Source organism: Taudactylus pleione, unplaced genomic scaffold, assembly GCF_031769625.1.
Source record: "Taudactylus pleione unplaced genomic scaffold, aTauple2 ptg000138l, whole genome shotgun sequence".
In the NCBI taxonomy this organism is placed as follows: domain Eukaryota; kingdom Metazoa; phylum Chordata; class Amphibia; order Anura; family Myobatrachidae; genus Taudactylus; species Taudactylus pleione.
The window spans coordinates 10,020,009-10,045,370 of NW_028284540.1; the positions used below are offsets into that span (position 1 = coordinate 10,020,009).

Here is a 25,362-nt window from a genome sequence, read left to right on the forward strand (position 1 = left end):
GTTCCTTTCCTTCTCCATACTCTTCTCTTCCCATTACTCTGGTACAAGTTGATCTTTGTCTCATCTGTCCATAGGATGTTGTTCCAGAACTGTAAAGGCTTTTTTAGATGTTTTCCTGTTTTTGAGGCTCACCAATGGTTTACATCTTGTGGTGAACCCTCTATATTCACTCTTGTGAAGTCTTCTCTTGATTGTTGACTTTGACACATATACACCTACTTCCTGGAGAGTGTTCTTGATTTGGCCAACTGTTGTGAAGGGGTTTTTCTTCACCAGGGAAATAATTCTTCTGTCATCCACCACAGTTGTTTTCCGTGATCTTCCGGGTCTTTTGGTGTTGCTGAGCTCTCCGATGCATTCTTTCTTTTTAAGAATGTTCCAAACAGTTGATTTGGCCACACCTAATGTTTTTGCAATCTCTCTGATGGGTTTGTTTTGATTTTTCAGCCTAATGATGGCTTGCTTCACTGATAGTGACAGCTCTTTGGATCTCATATTGAGAGTCGACAGCAACTAATTCCAAATGCAAATGTCACACCTAGAATCAACACCAGATCTTTTACCTGCTTAATTGATAATGAAATAACGAGGGAATAGCCCACACTTGTCCATGAAATAGCTTTTGAGTTGATAGTCCCATTACTTTTGGCCCCTTAAAAAGTGAGAGGCACATATAGAAACAGTTGTAATTCCTACACCGTTCACCTGATTTGGATGTAATTACCATCAAATTAAATCTGAAAGTCTGCAGTTAAAGCACATCTTGTTTGCTTCATCTCAAAGCCATTGTGGTGGTGAATAGAGGCCAAAATCTGAAAATTCTATCAATGTCCCAATATTTATGCACCTGACTGTATATCATGTCTGAAACAGACTGGAAAGTGCATATACAGTATGAAAGAACTACTGTACATAGAAAATTATATTCTTTCATGCGATGGGAATAAATGAGTCTTGCTGGATCTTACTCTTACTCACATGTATCACCCATGTGGATTACTGACTGGCAGTTTCATCTGTTTTCAGAATGAGTATCGGGAGACCGTGCTGGGGTTTAACATGGTGAATTACCGAGCATGTAAGAACGTCTGGAAGACATGTGTAGAACATCACACCTTTTTCCGTCTGGACTCTCCATTACCACCTCACAAGAACTTCTTTGCTCATTATTTTACTTTGGGCTCCAGGTTCAGGTACTGGTAAGTGCCAACATAGCTTTGTCATTCTGATTTGGGCTATTCCTGTAGCTTGTGTAAGTTGCCATTATCTTTCTACCTACAAAGATAATCTGCATCCTAAGACCAGAGCTGGTTACACATGGTAGAATTTGGTTGAACAACCACAGTAGGCTCTGTTTGCCTTATAACACAATCAAATTTGTGTTGGGTATGATGGAAAAACAGGTAAACTGATGATCACCACACTCAACCAGATCAATGCTATTTATCTTCCTACCTGTGTATATAAGTTTATCAACATTTGGCTACCATATTGAATGGTTGGATGTCCGTGCATATGAACCCCATAGCTCTATAAGTACAAAACTGTATGATATTCACATTTCCGATTTTCACTTTTTTTCTTCCTGCCGGACACACCAGTGACTGCTTCACGCTTCATTTACACATATGTTCCAGTTTTCATTCTTGTCCTCCATTATTGTTTTTTTCCCCATACACACACACAATATGCTGGTCTTTATGGAGTAAAATAAATGGGATTTGGCAGCCTGTCAAGTTTGTGAATCTACTAATTAAAAATATTTTAAGACAAGATATACTGACAACTTACTGTTAATGTTCCAGTTAGCAGCATATAAGTCTGAATTGCTCATATATAATGTTTATAGAATAATACAATGTTTGTTAGATATTTTTGTCTGGATTTTTATAATTATTTGTATTCCAAGGTAGTTCTTGGTGGATGACTAAACGTTTAGTAAATAGATTTATTATTGATAGTGACGTGTTTCTGCTTTATTACGGTTTGGGTATACTTTTAGCGACTTTTTTTTTTTTTTTATAACTCGAGAGACTTTTTAGTCATAACATGTCTGACCTGCATCTCATGTCGTTGACTTGGATCTGAAGTATCGGAAGCCCACTGCAAAAAAAATGTCTTAACCTCATTAATGTGTTTTTTTCCTTTTAATAAAAATAGGCAAAACATTTAAATTAAGCAGCAATTTGTTTCCTTTATATATAGCAGTCATGAAAACTCAGACTATATACTGGTGTTGTTACTTTTGAAATAAGTTTTTCACTTATCTGAATAGATGCACTTATGGAGCTTTTAAAGAAGTATCTTAATTTTTTTTGATGTTCAATTTTATTGTAACTATTTCAGTCGCTCATGATGCACAGTTAGTCTTTGTCTGTATATGTATCCTGTGCCTAATATAGTGGCAGCATATTCAATGCTCACAATATGCATGAAACTAGCAGCTGTGGTTAATGGTAAAAAAGCAATTTTCACAGACTGTAACTGCTGCCTGGTCACTGGCACAAGCAGCACCTACTCTGGTCTGCAGTTCCACTGCCGGAGAGCTGGCTATTTTTAGAGGTCTGGTCGGCGCCTGTGTACCTGAATATATAGAACAAATTTACCAAGTTCCTTTCTGTTGGCCCCGAACATTTCTGACAGATCCAATTCCATCTGAGTCTCCTGCAGTCGTCCCCTCCATTCATGATGGTGTCAGATATTTCACTGCTAGTTGACAGGCTCAAGTGTGCTGGCAAACTGTCCGTTTCTAAAAATTGTCTGAGCTGCTCCTTGGCTCGCAGATCTACCCACATCTGTCTTTGGTATTCCTCATGTAACCTCTTGGTCACTAGAGAGGACACTTCCAGTAGTGCCACACTCCCCCTTCCCCATCAAGTCTCAGTCTAGGGTGAGCTGACTGAAACATGAGACCAGACTGAGCAAAATTCACCTGTTCTGATGACTCCCATAAACCAAGTTTGAAATATTTTTTCTTAGTTATTTGTTAGATTGTTTCTTCAATTTTTGATGGACAGATCCTAGAATGGAGACAAAATCTTTATAGTTCCGGTAAAACAAACACCAGATCATTCTGGTTATGTGGCACTGGTTACTGCTGCGGTAATGTTAGAAACGCAGTTACCATATCACACTTCTATGTTTTCAGAAATTAATAGTAATAAATATTATTTTTTTAGCAGTTTTTAATCTTATGCTTAAATTCCTCTAGTAATAACAAGTGTCCAGTTTTATTGTTTTTTTCAATGGCTGCTCGGTGCTACCTACAATACTTATTTTATCTCGGATTACTGTAATGTTGTCTATGGTCTTGGACAACCGTTTGTCTCAGAGAGGGAAGTGTCAAAGTTTTTTTTTGCAACAATAGTAACAGGTAATGCACTATACTTAAACTATATAAAGACCCTTTAAATGTCAAATGTGTGTTGTTTCCTACAGACAGTGAACTTAATTGTGGTAATATCTTAAAGTCAGCTGTCATGGCAATATAGGGTCTGGTTATTTATGATGGAGTCCTAGAGCCCCCTGGGTATACTACACCTTAGGCCTGCTAGAGTGAGCTCTTTTATCAGCACTGTTTATAGTGTGTGTGTGCGCGCGCAGCTTTACATTGTATGTAGATTATCTGAGATTGGACATGTGCATTAATTCCATGCCTCATCTGTTCTATTTTGGCAGCTGAATGGATGGGAGACAAAATAATACATCACAATAATTGATTAGTTTGGCAAGTCACTGGCACAGTGTATACGGATGCTGCTTCTCATTTCCCAATACCTGTTCTGCTATCTGCTTACACCAGCCAGTGACCTCCAGGTCTGATTCTGCTTCTCACCTGCTCGCCTGGCAAAAACAAAACAGAGATGGTGTCAAAATTATTGCCTGTGTGGACGTAACAAGTGTTCCGAAAGTGTTGTCTAAGCTGAGAAGGGCTGGTGTTACTCTTCTATATTTAGTTACTATTAGGCATACACATGTATTTCAGGTGTTTTGAAATGACAAATCGTGGTCTTTGGCTGGCAGGGGATGCAGAGTCTTGTAGTTTCACAACACCTAAAGACCCCTCAGGTTACCTAAAGGGGGGCATCCACTACATGGCTTTTACAGGCGATTGAACGATAACGACGACGTTATCGTTCAATCGTTTAAAAATCGTTTATAAATCGTGCAGTGTTTGGTCGTTAACGATCAACGTTGCGCGCTCCCGCTGGTCGTTTGATCGTCTCGTCAGTCGACTGAACATGCAGGTCAATTTCACCTGATCTATTAAAGATCGTTTGCAAATCGTTCAGACTGATAGATAAATTTCAAGGGAAAAAATCAAGAGAAAATCGTTTAGAGATTGGACAGGGAGTAGATCGTAGTGGATGTGCCCCATCTGTCTCAGAACTATTTCACATTATGAGTAGGTTTGCTGCTCTTAAAACTGGTCTTAATTTGTATATTTTTAAAAGTATTACATAGTTATTTAATTACTACATCACTAAATATCACTTGTGAATAAAGCTAAATAATAATACCTTCTCTCTCATTGTAGTGGGCGTACAGAGGTGCAGTCTGTGCAGTATGGAAAGGAGAAGGCCAATAAGGACAGGGTATTTGCACGGTAAGCAATAAGTTACATACGCTGTTTGTGTTGCTATGGGTTGTGTTTCTTATTCTTCTTCTGTTTTTTGTTTGTAAAAATGCTATTTAAAGGATCCCGCATGACAACACTGTGTTTATGGTTTGGCAAAAGATAAAGCTCTGCATGTGATCTGCATTTAGCTCCATAGAAATACATGACTGGTTTTCTCGCTGCTTGTTGTCAGATTGCCCTGTTCTCTGTTCTACATATGTGTGTTAAGATTTACTCTTTATCTCAGATATCCATATCATTGTCCTAATACAGTGTTTTCCCAATATGAAGACCCAAAATAGTCTTATGTATTTGTTGTATGGGTTAGTTTCATTTGCAGATTTTTCTTTCCAATATTTGAGTCATTCTTCTCTGGCTTCTTGATATTATCATGTTGCCTGTGATATGGATGTCACCAAACAGTAATAGTAAGCAGGAGCATTCGCACAAGTTGTATCTTTCCCCACCCTCGGTCTTCCACACGGTGTGAAGACTGGACAATGATTTTAATCTAAAGATTTCTGCTCTATTTACTTGTAATGCAACATCTACATCCCTGTTGACAGTGGGGCGATAGTTCTGTATTCTGACTGCAAGATGTGTGTACATTATGGAATTAAATTAGTCATCCACCAGGTGGCAGTAGCGCAATGCTTCAAAGCTTCGCTGAGTTTTCAAATGTACAGTGATAGCCACATACTAAGGGGTACATTTACTAAGTTGGGAGTTCTATTAAGAAGTGAGGGTGCCCATAGCAACCTATCAGATTCCAGGTATTATCTTCTAGAAGGTACTAGATAAATGAGAAGTAGAATCTGATTGGTTGCTATAGACAACATCACTTAAATAGAACTCCCATCTTAGTAAATTTACCACTAAAATCTGAGTTTCAGCTATGTATGGCAACACTCCATCAGAGATGTCTCGTAGTGTCTTGGTCTTGCTCCACACTGCCTCCCTCTTCTTTAAAAACTGAAAGTCAACTGTTCAGTAGAATGGTGGTCTTCATATTATATTGGGAGGAATCTTAACAAGATGAGGGGTAGCAGAGTAAAGGCTTTGTATGACAGCAGCTTGTGCTAAGGTTGAGAACAAGGTTATGTCTAATTACACCCAACCCAAAAAAAAATTATAATAATATGAAGGAAAAAATTCAAATTGAATTCTCTGAAGTTGTTAATACGGCTTGCTTAAGCTGGCCATACATGCTACAATTATCGCCCGGTATCCGCGGATCGCCCCGATAATTGTAGCATGTGTTCGGGCGACCGAGGGTTATATAGTGCTCGGTCGGGCATACCGGATTGTCCAGCATGCCCGTCCGATGCAATGTTTAAGAGGTAAACTGTCGGCCGCATCGAGCAGTGTATGCCCAGCCGCGGCCGACAGACAGACATTTCCTGTGTTCCTTCCAATGGAAGGAACAGGGAAATGTCTCCTCCCCTGGTGGCGGAGCGCAGATGTCAGGCAAATACACTGTGATAAATCTCAGTGTATGCTGCGCACATCTGCGGCTGGCAGGCTGCCAGATAAAATGTCTGTCTGTCTGACAGGTATTTTATCTGGACGTGTATGGCAAGCTTAGTCAGTCAGTAAGTAGATGTCTAATTGGAGTGCAAATGTGCTGGTCAGCTTTAGTTCCACTGTGGGTTGAGAGATTTGCACAAGTGCGGTTTGATTTCTGCCTGTTGTGGCTGACTTTCACAGCAGTGGAATAAAAAGCTTTGATGCATGTAATAAATACAGTCTTGATAACCCATCACTCTCATGATTAATTCAAGCCATATGTGAACCTGAGGAGTAATGTAGGAAAAAAATGTAAGGAATAAGTTACCAAAACTTTTTGTTCTAAAGGCAGCGAAGTTTGAATATTGATGAGCCATTTCCACTTCTGCGCAGTTCACCTTCAGATTTTGTAGACCTAGATGCACTACTACATTGCAGTGGAGAATATAAACGTGCATTAGTGTGCAATGGGTGCACCATTCTGGTAGTCCATGAAGCCAGGGTCTCTGGCTGCTGGATACCACAGTAATAAAATTGTGCACAATATTTTTTAGTGCATGTATGTCAGTGGAAACTCTACCAGCTTGAATCCCCTTTGCAGAGACAGTGTTCAAAAACCCTTCTACAGTACAATGTACAGCAGCTCCTGGCAAGCAGAAGGTTAATTGCTGTGATTAGACATTCAACCTTGTGGTAAACTTCGACTTGACGGGCTGAACAGGAAATGTAGAAGAAAACCAATGAGTGGGTGGGACTCTGGCTTTCAAAAGTGTTTATTAGAGTCAAAAAAACCTAATATTATGCAGATTCGCTGAATGCAGGGGCTGTCATGCAGCATTATCACATTTTTGGCTCACACTGAGCCTGTCAGGTGAGTCCCCGATGCAAGAGGCAGTTCCATCTGTGTAATTAGATCTCCCTACTCTCCTTCTGCCATATTTAGGGGGAGGGGGGCTCTTTCACTAAACAAAAATACATGACAGGATGTGATGCCGGTGCCTGTAATTTGTATAGGGTGATGTACAGACAAAATTATTATGTACATTACCAGTTTATTTACCACCACAATATAAAGTGATAATTAGTCTCCATCAAATAACTGTTGGACTTAAGTGACTGTTTGGCAGATCCGGAACATGGATTAACACTTGGGTTGCATGCTGATCAGGAGAAATGATCTTGTGTTTGATTCATTCCTTTTGCCCTCCATGATGTGTAGGTAGCAGGTTTGTTTCGATGCAGTGCCCGTTGCCTGGCAGGGGTAGTGATGGCGGTGCGTGGTTCTATCTTTTATTTTTACTACAGTGTGTATGTGAAAAAGTTTGCAAAAAAGTTGTTGCCTGCACACACCGGTGAGGCGGTCATTTTGTGCTGTGAATTTGTATTCACCAGAAGACAGCCGTTTCTTTCCCTGTGAGACAGTGACATCAGAGCCGTAACAAGACTTTTTTGGTGTCCTGTGCCAGAAAGAGCATTGGCTCCCCCCCCCCCATTTTGCAACTAGGGATATAATGCACCCAAAAGAGGGCCCATACCTCATGGGGAAGGGCCAGGGAAAAGATAGGGGAGGCCAGGAGATGCTGGGGATAAAATAAGAGGAAGCTACAAGTGAGAATGATAATAAACAGAAATTTGGCCCAAACGGCGCCCCCTGCCCTGCGGTGCCCTGTGCCATGACACCGGACGCACTACCCTAGTTACGGCCCTGAGTGATAACATTATGCTATGCTGTACATTTTTCTTTAGCCCCAGTATGTGCAACAGGTTGAAATTCCATTACTATGTTTCATATAAAAATGTTTCAGGGCAGTTGAATATTCTCACAGTTTTATATAATAAAAAATGTGCCACATTAATCAAAGTAACCAATAAATATGAGTTTCATAGGTTAGAACTACTTAAAATGATTTTATCGCTCAGGCTAAAGTAAAATATATACTTGCCCGTCATCCACACACTACTAATACAGAATGAAATACTAATTTAGTAAGCATCTTCTTATATCATTGTATGTCTATACATTGTTGTTAGTTTCCTTCATCCTTTAAATTGTTGTGTGGTGATAAAACGTTAGAAAGTGTAAAAGAAGGTTTTGTCATGAGAATGTGTAGGAGGGTGTCTGAGGCCAAGAGGCCCGTGTTTTACACATCAAACTTAGGAAAAGGCTGACTAAAGCAAGTTGGCACACTGTTTGGTTACCACTTAGAATGCTGCGAATAGTATGGTTATGTCATGAACGCAGCTATGGTGGTTCTGTGAATAAGTAGGAAAGTTGAGTAAGTTTGTGTTTTTCACAGGTCCCCAAGTAAACCATTATCACGTAAACTGGTCAGTGATATGGATTGGGAGGTGGTGAGCAGGAACTCCTTGTCTAATGAAAGACTAGAAACACAGAGCCTGCCTTCCCGTTCCCCGCCTGGAACCCCCAACCAGTAAGTAGCACTTTTATTCTCATTCCTCCAGCAATAGATCAGTGAATGCTTGTATAGAAGGGGCTGGCACCTGACAACCATGCTAAAGCTCTGAAAAAATATATACAGCAGTAGGTTCAAGAAAATAGCTGAATGCAAGTTGTATTGTTATAAATGAGTAATCAGATTGTGTCAGGCTGGCATCACTTTGAAAGAGATGGTTTAAAGCAGAACTTATAGAACCATTAAAACCCTAAAATTTTGGAAAGTTATTTTATAGGTATGGACAGATAATTATACATTTGCACATTTCCTTTCATGCAGTAAATGTGAGCCACTTTGTATGTATCAGTGTGAGTGGTCCTCAATCTGATGTAAACACGATTGTATAGTAAGAGCAGGGCTGTTGCCATGACGGCGCTCGAACTCTGCTGCAAATTATAAGCTAACTGTGGGTCCAACGATCTTTGTGAGGTTCTTTATAGCCTGATTCTAGGGGAAGGTTTCAAGACACATATATAAATGTAATTATTTTCCTGTTCATATTATTATTGGAAATGTACTTCATATTCAGGACACTTTCTAACCACATTGTCTTTATACGTAGCCGGAGCTCCACATTCACTCAGGAGGGAACGCGACTGCGCCCCTCTTCAGTTGGGCACCTGGTAGAACGTGCAATTCACACTTCTCCAGGCGAAGTCTTCACAAACCACAGGTCTCCGTCTTCTACCCAGGCAAACAGCATTATCTTGGACTCTCCAAAGTAAGTTTCCAGTTTATTGTGTAAATGTCCAGTCATCTGTGCTTTTGTACATTTTGTATTTCTTCAAGCAGCATGATAGCTAGCCTGCCTGCCTCGATGGCTCAGCATGAAAATCTCTCAGGCTTACACGTAAGCTGGTCTTACTGTTCCAAACACTGTTACAGCACATTCTACTAGGTCTGTGGGTCCCATTCTACTAGGTCTGTGGGCGGTTCACCGTGGCACTTCTGCTGAACAATTTTGCAGAGCGACCACGTGGTCTTCCGTCCACACCTTTCTCAGGTTTTACGCCTTTGATACCTTTGTCTCTCTGGATGGTTCCTTTGGGTGCTGGATTCTCCTTACTGCGCAGGAGCGTCCCCACCCTTAGGGGAAACTGCTTTAGGACATCCCCATGGTGATCCATAGTGACCCTGATGAAGAAAATAAGAGTTATGGTAGACTTACCTTTGTTAACTCTTTTTCTTCAAGGTCCATAGTATCCACAGGGCGCCCACCCTGACACACCTGGCTTCATTGGGTATTTTTCTTCTTGGTCACTGATTCCCTCATCTTCTGTGAGAGTGTTTCTTGTGTGTACTGTTCTTCCTTCTCCTCTTTCCTGCCTTGGGCTTGTTTTCAAAACTGTCTGTCATTGGCTGGGGTCGGGATATATGTGGAGGAGGACCTGTGCATCCTGGTAGATAAAGCTTTTGACTGTTTGGTGCCCGGTGAGCTCCAACCACCTGCATCCCATGGTTATCCCTGTGGATCCTATGGACCTCGAAGAAAAAGAGTTAACAAAGGTAAGTTTACCATAGCTGTTATTTCTCCTCTCCATAATGCCTTTATATCCTACCAGAGGTTACCTGCCAATCTAATTGAGATGTGGTTAATCTTCTACAATTTCTTCATGGCGGAGCTAATCCAAAGATACATGTGATGACATGAAGGGGAGGGGTTAGAGAGTGCTATATGTGGGTGTGTGTAGCCAGTTCCAAACATGACTGAATTTATGACAGACCGCGGCACTGACATAGCCCCCCATAAGTCTACTCACAGTCTTCACATAGGGATAAGTTAAAACTCCATTTGGCAGGGAGGTTACCATGTGCGAGGCGCATATTAACATTAAGGTTAGTGTATCTTTTAGTTTGCAGAGGTTTATATGAGCTGATCTCTTGCACCTAGCATGGGTCAGGTGAAAATGCCATACTAATGATTGCGCTTGTAGAAGGTATAATGGTGGGCGTTGCGGCTTCCCACTTGAAGCCATACTGATACTCACATTAGCAATAAAGATTGTCGCATACGGTAGTAATTCTGGGTCAGCGGCATCACACAAATACAGCCACTTTGCGTCCGATGTAGACTCAGGCCCATCATCTTCAACCTTTCATAAATTATTAATCCGTTGTCCAGAGAATGGCAAATTAAAACCCCTGGCAGCTACCAATTTAACCTTAGATTTAAAAATGATCCTGGGTCAATCACCAGCATTAATGTTCTTTACAAATTACATTTCTCTTTCATCCACTAGGTAACACTGGAGGTGCTTACACTGGGTATAGAGGCGTGGATACCTGGAGCCGGCACTTTAAATAATTTAGAAGTGTGAAGCGCCTCCCCCTCTATGCCCCATCAGCCCTCAGTTTAGAAAATGTGCCTCTAGGAGCTGGTCACAATCTGCTGTGCTCCAGCAAGACACTTATTTATTTCTTTATTTTTTATTTTATACATCTTTTACACTCCTATAGGTACCCTTCGCCACCTATCTAAAAGGTGGGGTCCGGGTACCTGGCGCCCTGGTGTTTTAGAACATCAGGAAGGAGTGCGCAGGGCTCTTTCCAAAAGAGCTCCTGACAGCTCCTTACCGCCACAACAGAGTCTTCACACACAAGAAGAGAAGACTCTGCTGACCTGCCGAGAGAGACCTTCGGGGACACGCAGTGAGTAACAAGCTGTGCATCCCCCGGCTCCTTCCCCGCTGTCAATAGCACTAACACAGCATGCTGCACTGTGCTAGTGTGTACATAGCGCAGGTTAACAAGCGCTACAAGTGGCTCCTGTCCCGCTGTAGGCGCTACACTGCACTGTGTTAGGGAAGCTGCGTGTACACAGCGCTACACGCGGCTCCCTGCTTCTCCCCTCTCCCCACTGATACATGCGGTTGGCGCGGAGGGGGAGGTAATGGCCACATAGCAGCCATAATTGGAGCCCTTAGGGCATGAAGAAGGGGGCGGAGCCTAATCACCGCAGGCTGTCTCTCTATACGCGGCAAGTGGCTGTGTTAAACAGCGTGGCTGCCGTGTTTAACTAATACATGCCTGCATCTCTCCCTTATTCAGGAAGTGTGCAGCAGAGCTACAGAGGCTGGATTCTCTTGCTCCCCAACCTGGCTGCAGTGTGCAGATACAAATTAGGCACAGAAGGCTCTGGTACAGAGGCTGTGCATAATACACTGGGGGTGCAGGGAATCTGATCTGTGGGAAGGGAGTGGGGTGTATCTCCTCCTCTGTGTCCCAAGCCAGCCTTCTGTTTATCTTTACTTTATACTCTGTCCCTCTGTGTGTGGTGACTGTGTGTATTCATGTCAAACAGAAGAAAAGCTGCTCAAAAGATGTTTGTCTTTTCTATGTGTAACAACAAACTATCTAAGCTGCATGCCACTGGGTCCACGTTATGTGATCCTTGTATAGCTATTGATCCACCTATGGCTATTACTGCCTCACCTGCGCCTACATGGGCCGCTGACATGGTAGGAGTAATGACGTATTTAACGTCTGAGTTAGTTGAAGCACGGAAGTCTCAGCCTCCCTGGGTTGCTGGGCTAACCAAGTCTCTAGACACCCTGGTACAGGTAATGGGTACAGCTGTGTCCGCACCCTCCACTTCCTTACAAGGACTGACGAAGGGGAATTGGAGGAAGCGTTACAGGACGAGACCTCTCTAGAGTCCACCTCTCCCGGGGTGGAATCTCTAATTTTGGCAGTCAGAAAAATCCTTAACTTACCTGAGGATGTAATTCCTGCATCCCAGGAGTGTGAATTATTTTGTGAAAGCGCTGCGGTTTTTCCATTCTCACTGCATCTTCAAAAGCAGCTATCAGTGGCCTGGAAACAACCGGATAAACTGTTCCAATTTCCACGCCGATTTCAGTCTAGCTACCCTTTTCCATCATCCATGAGGGAAAAGTGGGAAACACCCTCTCCAGTAGATCCGTCTGTCTTCCATCTCTCTAAGAAAACAGCACTCCCAGTACCGGCAGTACCGGGAGCTACAGTACTAAAGGATCCTTCGGATCGTAAATTGGAGACAACGCTAAGATCTATTTATACTGCAGCGGGTGCCTAACTTAGGCCCACCCTTGTTACTGCTTGGGGAACACATCCGTGAGTCTGCAGTTTACCTGGGAGAAGCGTCAAAAGATATCAGTCAGCTTAGTGCTCGCATATCTGCTTCTGGTATTTCGGGCCGCAGAGCCCTCTGGTTACGCACCTGGCATGCGGATGCAGAATCCAAGCGTGCGGTGGAGGGTTTACCATTCAATGGCGACATGCTGTTTGGCCCGAATTATACAAATGGATATTCCAGGCCACGGGGGGTAAGTCTTCCTTTCTCCCATTAACTGCACTGGCTCCCAGAAGAGCTTACGCTGGACCTTCGTTTCGTTCCTTTCGTGCGCCAAATTCCTTTCATGGTAGCCAGTGGTGCTCCCTCACAAGCAAGAGGCGGCAGAGGTAGAGGTCGCCCACACACGGTTGCACGTAGAAAGGAGCCTAAACCAACTGAGAAATAGGTGGCATGACGGTGTTCAGTCCCACCTGGGACCACCTACAGTGGGAGCCCGCCTGCAAGGATTTTAACAGGTTTGGAACCAGACCTCTCCAGAACCGTGGATCTGCAGACTAATTTCCCTGGGGTACCGTTTAGACTTCAAGGTCCCCCCTCCACCTCGGTTCTTTACTACAAGTCTGCCAATACCTGCAGACAAGGCCATGGTTCTACAGGAGGCTATCCGGGCTCTAGTAATATCATCTGTGCTAGTTTCGGTTCCAGAACATCAACGAGGTATGGGGTTTTACTCAGATCTATTTGTAGTACCCAAACAGGATGGATCGGTGAGGCCCATCTTGAACCTCAAGTTATTGAACCGGTATCTGAAGATGTATCGGTTCAAAATGGAGTCTCTGCTGTCCGTTATTGCGAGCTTGGAACCAGGAGAGTTCCTATTATGCATGGATATCAAGGATGCCTATCTCCATGTTCCCATCTGGGAACCACACCAAGCCTTTCTGTGTTTCGCCATATTGAAAGATCATTATCAGTTTCGGGCATTGCCGTTCGGGTTATCCTCAGCTCCCCGTATCTTCACCAAACTCATGTCAGTCATGATTGCTCTCCTTCGGTCATAGGGAGTGAACATAGTCCCTTATTTGGATGACCTGTTACTCAAGGCGCAATCGGTATCTCTTCTTACAAGTCATGCCTTACTGACATATCAGACTCTAATCCAACACGGTTGGATAATCAACTTCAAGAAATCAAATCTCAATCCCTCCCAGAAGCTCCTGCTTCTGGGCATGATCTTAGATACGGCATCACAGGGGATCTTCCTTCCAATAGACACAGCCCGGGATATCCAGTTGTTAGTTTGGCTGGTACTCAGACCAAAGAAGGTCTATACTTCTTTGTCTGCGTCTCCTGGGGAAGATGGTAGCTGCTTTCGAGGCACTACAGTTCGGGCTGTTCCAGTCAAGGGTGTTTCAGCTGGACCTACTATCATCTCATCTGCTTCTACATCGACAGATCCGTCTGAGCCCAGTTACCAGAGTGGTCCTTCTCTGGTCACAATCCAACAATCTTTTAGCTGGCCGAAGATTCGGAGTGTGGGACTGGATCATTGTAACAACGAATGCCAGCCTTCGAGGATGGGGAGCAGTAGTCCTCGATTATCACTTTCAGGGTCGATGGTCCCCTCTAGAACAAAGTGGCCAATAAATGTGTTGGAACTCAGAGCGATTACATTGCTCTGATAGAAGCAACAGAGTTTCTAAGGACTCGTCTGGTAAGAGTTCAGTCCGAGAACGCGATGACCGTCGCGTACATCAACCGCCAAGGAGGGACTCGGAGTCGCATGGCCATGCGAGAAGTAACTTAGATCCTCCGGTGGGCCGAGAGCCAGTCAGTAATCCTGTCAGCGGTATTCATCCCTGGTGTGGACAACTGGGAAGCGGATTACCTAAACCGCCAGGATATCCATCCCGGGGAATGGAAGCTTCATCCAGATGTATTCAATGCGCTGATACGTCGATGGGGATGTCCTCAGGTGGACCTCATGGCATCTAGAAAGAATCGTCAGCTCCCGGTATACGTGTCAAGAACTCGAGATCCGCAGGCAGAGGCAGTAGATGCTCTGACAGTTCTGTGGATCTACGACTTCGTTTCCTCCGATTCCACTTCTTCCTCGACTGCTAAAAAGGCTAAAACACGCGTCAGACTGTCATTCTCGTGGCTCCGAACTGGCCTCGAAGAAGTTGGTTCTCGGACCTTCGGTCCCTATTGGCAGACGATCCATGGCCCTTTCCTCTGCGCCCAGATCTGATACAGCAGGGTCTTTTCATACACTCCAACCTAGCGCAACTGCATTTAACGGGGTGGCTCTTGAACCTGATATCCTAAGACGCAGAGGAATCCCAGACTCTGTTATTCCCACCATGCTACGCGCCAGGAAACCATTTTCGGCTGCACATTATCATCGCATCTGGCGTTCTTATGTCTCATGGTGTTCCAGTCGGGATCTTCCCTCTAGGACTTTTCGGTTGTCCCGGTTTCTGTTTTTTTCTTCAGACTGGTCTGGATTCTGGCCTTCGTCTTGGAACTTTAAAGGTGCAGGTTTCTGCCCTTTCCATTTTCTTTCAACGGAGATTGGCCCTCATTCCTGAGGTGCAGACGTTTCTTCAGGGGGTCTTGCGTGTGCAGCCTCCTTTTGTACCTCCGATAGCGCCCTGGGACTTGAATTTGGTGTTTCTGTTTCTTCAGTCGTCCATGTTTGAACCTTTGGAAGAGGTTCATATTAAGTACTTGTCTTGGAAGACGGTCCTCCTCCTGGCTCTAGCATTGGCTCGTAGAGTTTCAGAATTGAGTGCTCTGTCCTATAAACCACCTTACCTTGTGTTTCATGCTGATGGGGAGGAACTGCGGACGGTTTCCCAAGGTACTGTCAGTTTTTCATATTATTCAGCCTATTGTGGTACCGTCTTCGGTGGAGGACTGTGGTGGTTCTTCTACCATGGATGTGGTTAGAGCTCTCCACATCTGTGTTGACAGGACTGCTTCCCTCCATAAGTCTGAGTCGTTTTTTTTGTCCTCTATGATGCGGTTCGGAGGGGGTTGGCCAGCGTCTAAGCAGACTTTGGCACGTTGGATCCGGCTGACTATTCAGCAGGCTTATGTTAGTGCTGACCGCCGGCCTCCTTCGTCCATTTCGGCTCATTCCACACATTCTGTGGGTGTGTCATGGGCGACCGGTAGGGGAGCCTCCACGTCACAATTGTGCCGTGCGGCCACTTGGTCTTCAGTTCACACGTTTGTCAAGTTTTACAAATTTGATACGTTGGCTATTTCGGCATCCCATTTTGGCCGCCTAGTTCTGCAGGTGCCGCAGAGCGCTCCCCCCCGTGGGGAAAACTTTGGGACGTCCCCAGCGTAAGCACCTCCAGTGTCCCCTAGTGGATGAAAGAGAAAATGGGATTTTGGTACCTACTGGTAAATCCTTTTCTCTGATTCCACAGGGGACACTGGACGCCCACCTCAGCGCTCTTCACCTGCCTGTTCGGTTTGTTCCGTATGTTGTATATTTTGATTATTGTGTTGTTCTCTCCCTTTCACGCCGCTTGTTCTCCATCTCCTCTCGGTCTTCATTTTCTAAACTGAGGGCTGTTGAGGCATAGAGGGGGAGGAGCTTCACACTTCTAAATTATTTAAAGTGCCGGCTCCAGGTATCCACTCCTCTATACCCAGCGTAAGCACCTCCAGTGTCCCCTGTGGAATCAGAGAAAAGGATTTACCGGTAGGTACCAAAATCCTTTACAAATGCCATCTTGTAAGAATGGCATCAAATCTATGTTTTGAGTCTGCTATCACCAGCTTTTATTGCAAAGAACCCTAAAACTTAACCACCCTTACTGTAGAGAACCCTTCCTGTGCTTATGGTAAATTTTTCATTTTTCTATTCACTATTGATATCTTCTTATTCTTTGTAGGTTCCTTGGTACAAAAAGTTAATCTTTGTATTGACGTTGATTATATAGAGTGTTGTGCAAAAGATTTAGGCAAGTGTGGAACAAATGCTGCAAAGTAAGAATGCTTTCAAAAATAGAAGTGTTAATAGTTTACATTTTGGTAATTGATAAAAATAAAGTGAACGAACAGAAGAGAAATCTAAATCCAATCAATATTTGGTGTTATCACCCTTTGCCTTCAAAATGGCATACATTCTTCAATTCTTCTAGGTATATTTGCATACAGTTTTTTAAGGAACTCTGCAGGGAGGTTGTCCCAAATATCTTGGAGAACTAACCACAGATCTGTGGATGTAGGCTTGCTCAAATCCTTCTGTCTCTTCATGTAATCCCAGATAATCTTGATGATGTTGAGATCAGGGATCTATGGGGCCATATCATCATTTCCAGGACTCCTTGTTCTTCTTTACGCTGAAGATAGTTCTTAATGACATTGGCTGTATGTTTGGGGTAGTTGTTCTGCTGCAGAATACATTTCAAGCCAATCAGATGCCTCCCTGATGGTATTGCATAATGGTTAAGTACCTCCCTGTATTTCTCAGCATTGAGGACACCATTAATCCTGACCAAATCCCCAACTCCATTTGCTGAAATGCAGCCCCAAACTTCCAAAGAACCTCCACCATGCTTCACTGTTGCCTGCAGACACTCATTATTGTACCTCTCTACAGCCCTTTGGCTCTGAACTGGCAGACACCAGTGGGACCCATGTACACCCATCTACTGTTCGGAGAAGTCTGACCAAAAGTGGTATTCATGTAAGAATTGTAGCCAAATGCGATACCTTTGACGTGGAAACAAGGCTAAGTGACTCCACTATGCACAAAACATAGTAACTGGGGTGTAGAAAAATGGCAGCAGGTGTTCTGGACTGATGAGTCAAAATTTTAAATATTTGGCAGTAACAGAAGGCCGTTTGTTCACTGAAGGGCTGGAGAGCGGTACAATAATGAGTGTCTGCGGGCAACAGTGAAGCATGGTGGAGGTTCCTTGTAAGTTTGGCACTGCATTTCAGCAAATGGAGTTGGGATTTGATCAGGGTTAATGGTGTCTTCAATGCTGAGAAATACAAGCAGGTACTTATCCATCATGTAATACCATCGAGGAGTCGTCTGATTGGCTCCAAATGTATTCTGCACAGGACAACGACCCCAAACATACAGCCAAGGTCATTAAGAACTATCTTCAGTGTAAAGAAAAACAAGGAGTCCTGGAAGTGATGATTTGGCCCCCACAAATCCCTGATCTCAACATCATTGAGTCTGTCTGGGATTACATGAAGAGACTGAAGGATTTGATCAAGCCTCAATCTATTGTTCTCCAAGATGTTTGGAGCAACCTCCCTGCCGAATTCCTTCAAAAACTGTGCACGTTTACCTAGAAGAATTGATGCTGGTTTGAAGGCAAAGGGTGATAACACCAAATATTGATTTGATTTAGATTTCTCTTCTGTTCATTCACTTTGCATTTTGTTATTTGATAAAAAAAATCTATTAACACTTTTATTTTTGAAAGCATTTTTACTTTGCAGCATTTTTTTGTGCCATGGGTCGAACACTCGACACCCTGGTGGTCTAGGGTGGTAATGAGGAAAAGCTTTCCTTTGAAACCTTACCCGCACTGCACCATTGGCAGGCTCAGATACCCTACCCTATCTCTTTTATAACTCCGCTGTATATTATAGGCACATAACAGATCATGTAATAAAGGGAAGTGTCATTGTCTTTGAAATGCAGACTACATTTAGAATGAGATGCGACTCATTTAAATGAGCTTTGACTTCCTCTTTAACAATAATCTTGTTTGACAAAATTGTTTGAGCACACTTTGCTGATGTGATGAAACAGGGATATCCTGTAAACCATGTCCTATGAACCATTTCATTACAGATATACAGTGCATCCGGAAAATATTCACAACGCTTCACTTTTTACACATTTTGTTGTGTTACAGCCTTATTCCAAAATGGAATAAATTCATTTTTGTCCTCAAAATTCTACACACAATACCCCATAATGACAACATGTTTGTTTATTTTTTTATACATTTTCTTTTATTCAGGCATTACAGATCAACATAATACATAATTACATAGTATTATTGCAGTCTTTTAAAGAGTACAGGTAACCTATATGAATTACATAATAGTGTAATCGACTGACATAGAAAAATGTACAAACATCAGTTAAACAAAATAGTTGTTATCACACTTACATTTGCTTAAGGTGCGTACACAAGGGACGATTTTCACCCCTAACAAAAATAGTCCTGTGTGTCCCCGGCAGGGGTGTGCTCAGTGTTGTTAACAACACTGAGCACAATACTGACCTAAATCAATAACGATTTAGTTCAGTGCCGGGCTCCCTCCCTCATCCCCGAACATGTTCAACCTGACAATATCGTCAGGTTGGACAGGAAGTTCGGACAATGAATGAAAACAACAAACGGGAGCGCGCATTTGTGATTTTCATTCATAGTTACACCTCTGAACCATTTTTTTTACGTTTTGTCGTTAACGACAAATTGTTCAAAAAATTGTCCCGTGTGTACGCACCATTACACTTAAAATAACTCTATATGGATATAGATTAATTTCTGTTATTACCATTCATATTTTTATTTTATTTCCTTTTTCATTTTAATTATTTATCTAATTTCTTTGCAAATTGTACCTGCAAACTGGAGTTGTCTAATACATTATGGAAACTTAACCAACTATGGATACCTAATTAAAACCTCTGCAATCCTGTCAATACCTTCTAAAATCCTGCCTATACCTTCTAAAATTGTCGCTATTTAGCGGAGTGAGTCGTACAGTAAATAAATGCTTTCAGACTTTGAATGTGGTTCCAAAGCACAAAAAGTTATTATTCAATATAAAAACAGATGGTTACACGCTGTGATCTAAAGACAATTAGCGCAAATAAATCATACAGACCCAAGGTACAGTTGTTATATATGCACGCGCTCTGGGCCCAGATACCGGCATCAGCATTAGAAACCTCCGTCAACAGCACAGCCAGAAGACTCAAGACTGGGGTCAGAGAACGCTCATCTATTGTATTGCCTATCCCTGTAAGAGGATATATAAGTTTGACATGATTCCATTGGTTCTTCTTAAAGGTGCTTTTGTTACAGGATAGTTCATAGGTAAATTCGAATGGACACAAACAGCCTCTAACAACCCTTTGTGTCCTTTTTCCCGCTGCATGCTAATCTAAGCTGCTAACATTACAGAGTACATTTTAATGTTTAAACTCTCTATAGTCCATAGTTTGCAGACTCATGTTGCGATCTTCTCACCGATGATACCGGAAGACACAGTGGATCAGTACAACACCAAACACGGTCTGCTTACCATGTACTAAACCTTAGATATCAAATAACCTTGTTACACAACATTAATAATTACTGCATAAACCTTGGCTATTACACTTTAATGCTAGGGAACCTTTTGTGTAAGTGTGCAGTGTGTAAGTATTGGGGAATTGGGAAAAGACGCTAGTTAGCATTGTGCGACTGTTTTGTGGAGTACACGGTGGTACGTGTTTTGCAGGGATAATAATTTTATATGTTTTAATGACTGTCTGTATTTGTATGGTGAGGACCTTTAACTTCTTTCTATTGCGTGGGAATCGCACAACGCTAAATATTAGCATCGGCGTATGTATTTATAATGGCAAGTTTCACTAAAATGGCGCTGGGCGGCCAGTCGCAAAATGGCGTCTCATTACCGTTCACAAAATGGCGTCACCCCGATCTAATTTTAAACCGATCCTGTCTCAGTCAATTATCCAGCTTCGACACAACGGACACAAGGGGGTAAATTTGCTAAAAGTTGATTTTGGTTCCATTTAAAATCGACCAAAATAGAACCAACTTCCTCACAAAATCGACCACAGTGTTACTATTCAAAATAGATCATTTACTAACAGTCGATTTTGGGTTCCATTCTGATTTTGATGGTGCATTGGTTTTTATTTGAAGTTCTAAATGTGTTCTATTCACCCTCAATAGAACCCAAAATGGACACAAAATTATACAAAAGCATTCCTATTGGCCAAAACATGTCACATGCACTGTATTACCCACAAACATCTTCATCCCAGTGCTAATTTGCATATCCATGAGGTTTGAAAAGTCATTGCTATGCCTTTTAAATGTCTGATTTTATAACATTACAGTGCCTCACCTTCTTCTCTCCCATGCTTTTTCCATCATATTGAGTTTTCAGACAATTGTACATGATTTAAACCAAATAGCCAAGGAAGAAAAACACAATCTCCGGCGCTAATTAGATTCACATGAGTATATATACAAAATAGAAAAAATGTTGTGTCCTTCAGATGAATATATTAATTAATACAGCAGCAAGAGATTGATAATAAGCTTGTGATTGCTCAGACACCTAGAGAACAGAAATCAAGATAGAAATATATCTGCGCTTATCTTAATAATATTGTGACATGGCAGAAAATATCAGTCAGGACTCCAGTACTTATGTCAAATACACATATTATTTCATATAAATTCTACATACAAAAATATTTTTGAACATCAATTACATATAATTGACTTCGAGTCAATTATATGTAATTGATGTTGAAAAATATTTTTATTTGTGGAATTTATATTAAATAATGTGTATTTGACCTAAGTATAGGAGTCCTGACTGATATTTTCTGCCATCTCACAATATTAAGATAAGGGCAGAGATATTTCTATCTTCATTTCTTAAACCAAATAGAACTCTTTCTGATGGTTCTTGTGAAAATGGTGAATTTGGGTGGATTTTTGGTCTATTTTCAAGTTGACTGTTGGTAAATAAGCTTTTTCACCATTGGGTGGTACAAACTTTTGCTATGGGGCCTTTAAATACCTAGTTACGCCCCTGCCACACGCAGTCGTCATTATGTAATGGTGCGAGATTACATTACATTTGGTAAGCATACAGCATCCACTTGGTCCTTATCCCTCTGATACATAGTGTATTCTATATTTATTTTTTATTTGTCAGTACAGTATCATGAACCTTTGCATATGACACACGTCATCAACTTTCATGAAGTCGGAGAAGCATTGGACCACCCCTTTTCATATTGTTACCTATTGGAACTCTGGGCCTGATTCAGAGCTGAACGCTCTGACCAGAGCGCTCGCTCTGAATCAGGGCCGTCCCAGCTAAATTTGGAGCGGCCTCCTGGCCGCTCGCATAGCTGTGGGTGACCACCCACAGCTTATGCGAGCGGCCAAAAAGATGGTCGCGATGGTCAAAGACCATCGCGACCATCGGGCTTGCGACGAGACCCTGCGGTAGGGTCTCGCTTCCGCAAGCCCAGGAGTGATTTTGGCTCTATCAGAGCCAAAATCACTCCCACTGACATCATTACTGATGTCAGTGGGGCCGGACTCAGACGGTAGGCGTTCCCATGGGAATGCCTCCGTCTGGCAGTCACGCCCCCGGCACGCCCACCAAAGGGGGCGTGCTGTCAATCAACATCGACAGCACGCCCCCTTTGGTGCAAGACCCGGAGCGACGGAGAGCCCGTCGCTATCCGGGTCTCGAGCATGCGCATGACTGAGCTCCCTCCGTCGTGCGCATGCGCAGTGGGGCAACATCAACCCGTTTGCGAGCGTCCTTTGCTCGCAAACAGGTCTGAATGACCCCCTCTTTTTGTTAAGTTCCTAAGTACCCAGCTGCACACCCCATACCTTCAGCAGACAGGCCTCCTTAGTGCTGGCCATTTTTGCAGTGTATAAATATTGTACAATAGATCATGAAGAGCTTATTGCGTGTATAAATGTGTCTTGCAACTTTGCCGATCGCGCTACAAACGTGCGCACGCATCGCGCCATTCGATTAGCCATGGGTATGTGCGCCATGCCGCTTGCTGTGTTCGCAGCATGCAATGCTATGGCGTCGCGGGTGCGAACACAGCGTGCTTACCCGCTTATGAGTACGTGACTCGTGCCATGCAAAAGCGGCAAAGATGCATGAGGACACCTCTATATGTATATACAATCTCTCACACCGTTTGTTTGCAGGAAGTCTGTTTATAAAGTTTAGGTTCCTTTCTAATTTGTTTCCAAGATCCTAGTATAGCCTGGAATTGGGGCAGGAGATTGACACCCAGATATAATACTCTTTATTTCACCCCCCATTTTATATATTAGATAGTCTAGAGATGACCAGAAGGTTCATTATTAGTCTCCTCAGGCCATAGACTATTCCTTTGCTTGTTATGCGGATCTCCCATATGTTGTCGGAGAAAACTCTAGGTAAGTTCTCATTGAGTTTTCTTCTCCCCTATAGTCCATATCTGTGAAGGACCTGAACCGTTGTTCTTTGACAGTTCTAATTGTCCAAATGAGAGATGGGACAAACTGTGCAGAGTAACCATATGTTTTTGGTGGCTTTACTGATGGGTGACTGTCATATTTTCACACTCAAAGTCAAAATAATTATTATTATTTATTTATTAACAGTTTCTTATATAGCGCAGCATATTCCGTTGCGCTTTACAATTACAATAATCCTCAATCTCTTTAAAGAGGGAACCGATTAAATGTTATACTGTAATTATGTATATTTCCTGATATCAATTATATCAATTAATTTATTATAAAAGAGTGCCCCACAAAGGAATCACTTGCTGCACATTGGCCGAGGTCAATGGAAGGTTTTTTTTCTGAGTACTTTATGGAAGAGTAGCCAGAAAAAAGCCATTACTTAGTGATAAAAATAAGAAGACACGATTTGAGTTTGCCAAAAAGCATGTGGGCGACTCCCCAAATGTATGGAGGAAGGTGCTCTGGTCAGATGAGAATAAAATGTTACTTTTCGGCCACCAAGGAAAACGCTACGTCTGGCGCAAACCCAACACATCCCATCACCCCAGGAACACCATCACCACAGTGAAACATGGTGGTGGCAGCATCATGCTGTGGGGATGTTTTTCAGCAGCAGGGACTGGGAAACTGATTCAAGTCGAGGCAAAGATGGATGGTGCTAAATACAGGGATATTCTTGAGCAAAACCTATTTCAGTCTGCCTGGGATTTGAGACTGGGACGGAGGTTCACCTTCCAGCAGGACAATGACCCGAAGCATACTGCTAAAGCAACACTCGAGTGGTTTAAGGGGAAACATTTAAATGTGTTGGAATGGCCTAGTCAAAGCCCAGATCTCAATCCAATTGAGAATCTGTGGTCAGACTTGAAGATTGCTGTTCACAAGCGGAAACCATCCAACATGAAGGAGCTGGAGCAGTTTTGCCTTGAGGAATGGGCAAAAATCCCAGGGGCAAGATGTGGCAAGCTCATAGAGACTTATCCAAAGCGACTTGCAGCTGTAATTGCCGCAAAAGGTGGCTCGACAAAGTACTGACTTTAGGGGGGTGAATAGTTATGCACGCTGAAGTTTTCTGTTATGTTGTCCTAAATGTTGTTTGATTCACAATATGAAAAAAACACAACTTCACAGTTGTGGGCATGTTCTGTGAATGAAATGATGCACACCTTCAAACAATCTATTTTAATTCCAGGTTGTGAGGCAACAAAATACTTTTGCAAGGTGCTGTATATATAAAAAACATTTGTTTTTTAAATCTGTTTTTGAACAGCAAAGTAAAATTTACATTCTACATATCAAGAATGAAATAAAATACAGTACAATATTAGAATAGTACACTGCGTTATTTCCTGACAACCTGAGGCAGCTCAGAGAGAGAGAGGTTGCTGTTGTGATTTTTTTGTTTTACAACTACTGTACATCAATATGAAAATACGATTGCACAGAAAAAATTGTGTGAATTCTATAGTGTGAGAGATTTGAAAATATCCCTCAACAATATCTGGAGAATAAAACAACAGATCCCACAGAACAGAGATAAACATCATATATACTAAAATACACATGTGCCAAGTACAAGTAGACAAGATGAAATATCAAAACTGCAATGTAGCACAATATGAATAGGAATAAAAAATATAAATAGAAATCTAATTTACCCATGTTGCGACAGGGACCGATTAGGAGGTTCCTGCTCCATATATTTGCTGATATATTGTCTTCCAAATTTCTTAATGGTCTTTACGTGTGTGATGTGTAAACTTGAAAAAGCTTTCTGTAAACTTGATATTAAGAAAAAAAATCGGTACTTCGGTGGGGTGCATTCGAGATGGACACATTTCAGATGTGCTCCATTCCTTACATGGCCAGTTAGGCTACTAATACACTCCTAAACTGTCTTACCACCATCAATTTTGGAATACTAGGAGGGGGAAGCTTGACAGCACACAATGGAAATAAGTTTATGCCAGGACGAGGCAATATTTTCATCCCCGGAGTCTGGCCACAACAGCGTGGCCTTCTTGGGGCAAAACACTCCATTTGCTGTCCAAGAGGTTTTGCTCTAAGCTGCCTCAACACTGCTCTCTCAGGCTCTCTTTTTACATTATCCCACTGCAACGGGCATCTCCCTCTGCCCCCACCTTGGGTTGGGATCTAAGAGTGTGGTGACTCTCCGGGTGCATACTCTCTCCCTGTCGGCGTTTGGCTGCTGAATGGACACCTGTAGCATCTTGGAGTTTGCTGATCGGGACAGTGTCTCTCGCATGCTGCCCCTTTCCGGAGCCTATTTAGCTGCTGGACCGCTGATACTGGACTAAGTATTGACATACTTTTGCTGCCTGGTACACCTGGGAGAATCTACCTTCTCTACTGGGGCAACTGCTCTTTACTGGTGCTGTGTATTCCCTGACTGTTCAGAAATGTGGT

General features: G+C 42.6%; 1 protein-coding gene across 4 annotated transcripts in view; it reads left to right on the top strand.

The window, feature by feature from the left end:
- The window catches only part of PTPN4 (protein tyrosine phosphatase non-receptor type 4), a 209,023-nt gene that overhangs the window by 133,506 nt on the left and 50,155 nt on the right, over positions 1-25,362 (top strand). For all 4 annotated transcript variants that reach the window (XM_088473641.1, XM_088473640.1, XM_088473638.1 and 1 more), the window contains 4 exons: positions 1,027-1,199; positions 4,538-4,606; positions 8,422-8,556; positions 9,143-9,301. In XM_088473641.1, the coding sequence (XP_088329767.1) occupies positions 1,027-1,199; positions 4,538-4,606; positions 8,422-8,556; positions 9,143-9,301 (536 nt within the window). The remainder of the gene's footprint in view (positions 1-1,026; positions 1,200-4,537; positions 4,607-8,421; positions 8,557-9,142; positions 9,302-25,362) is intronic.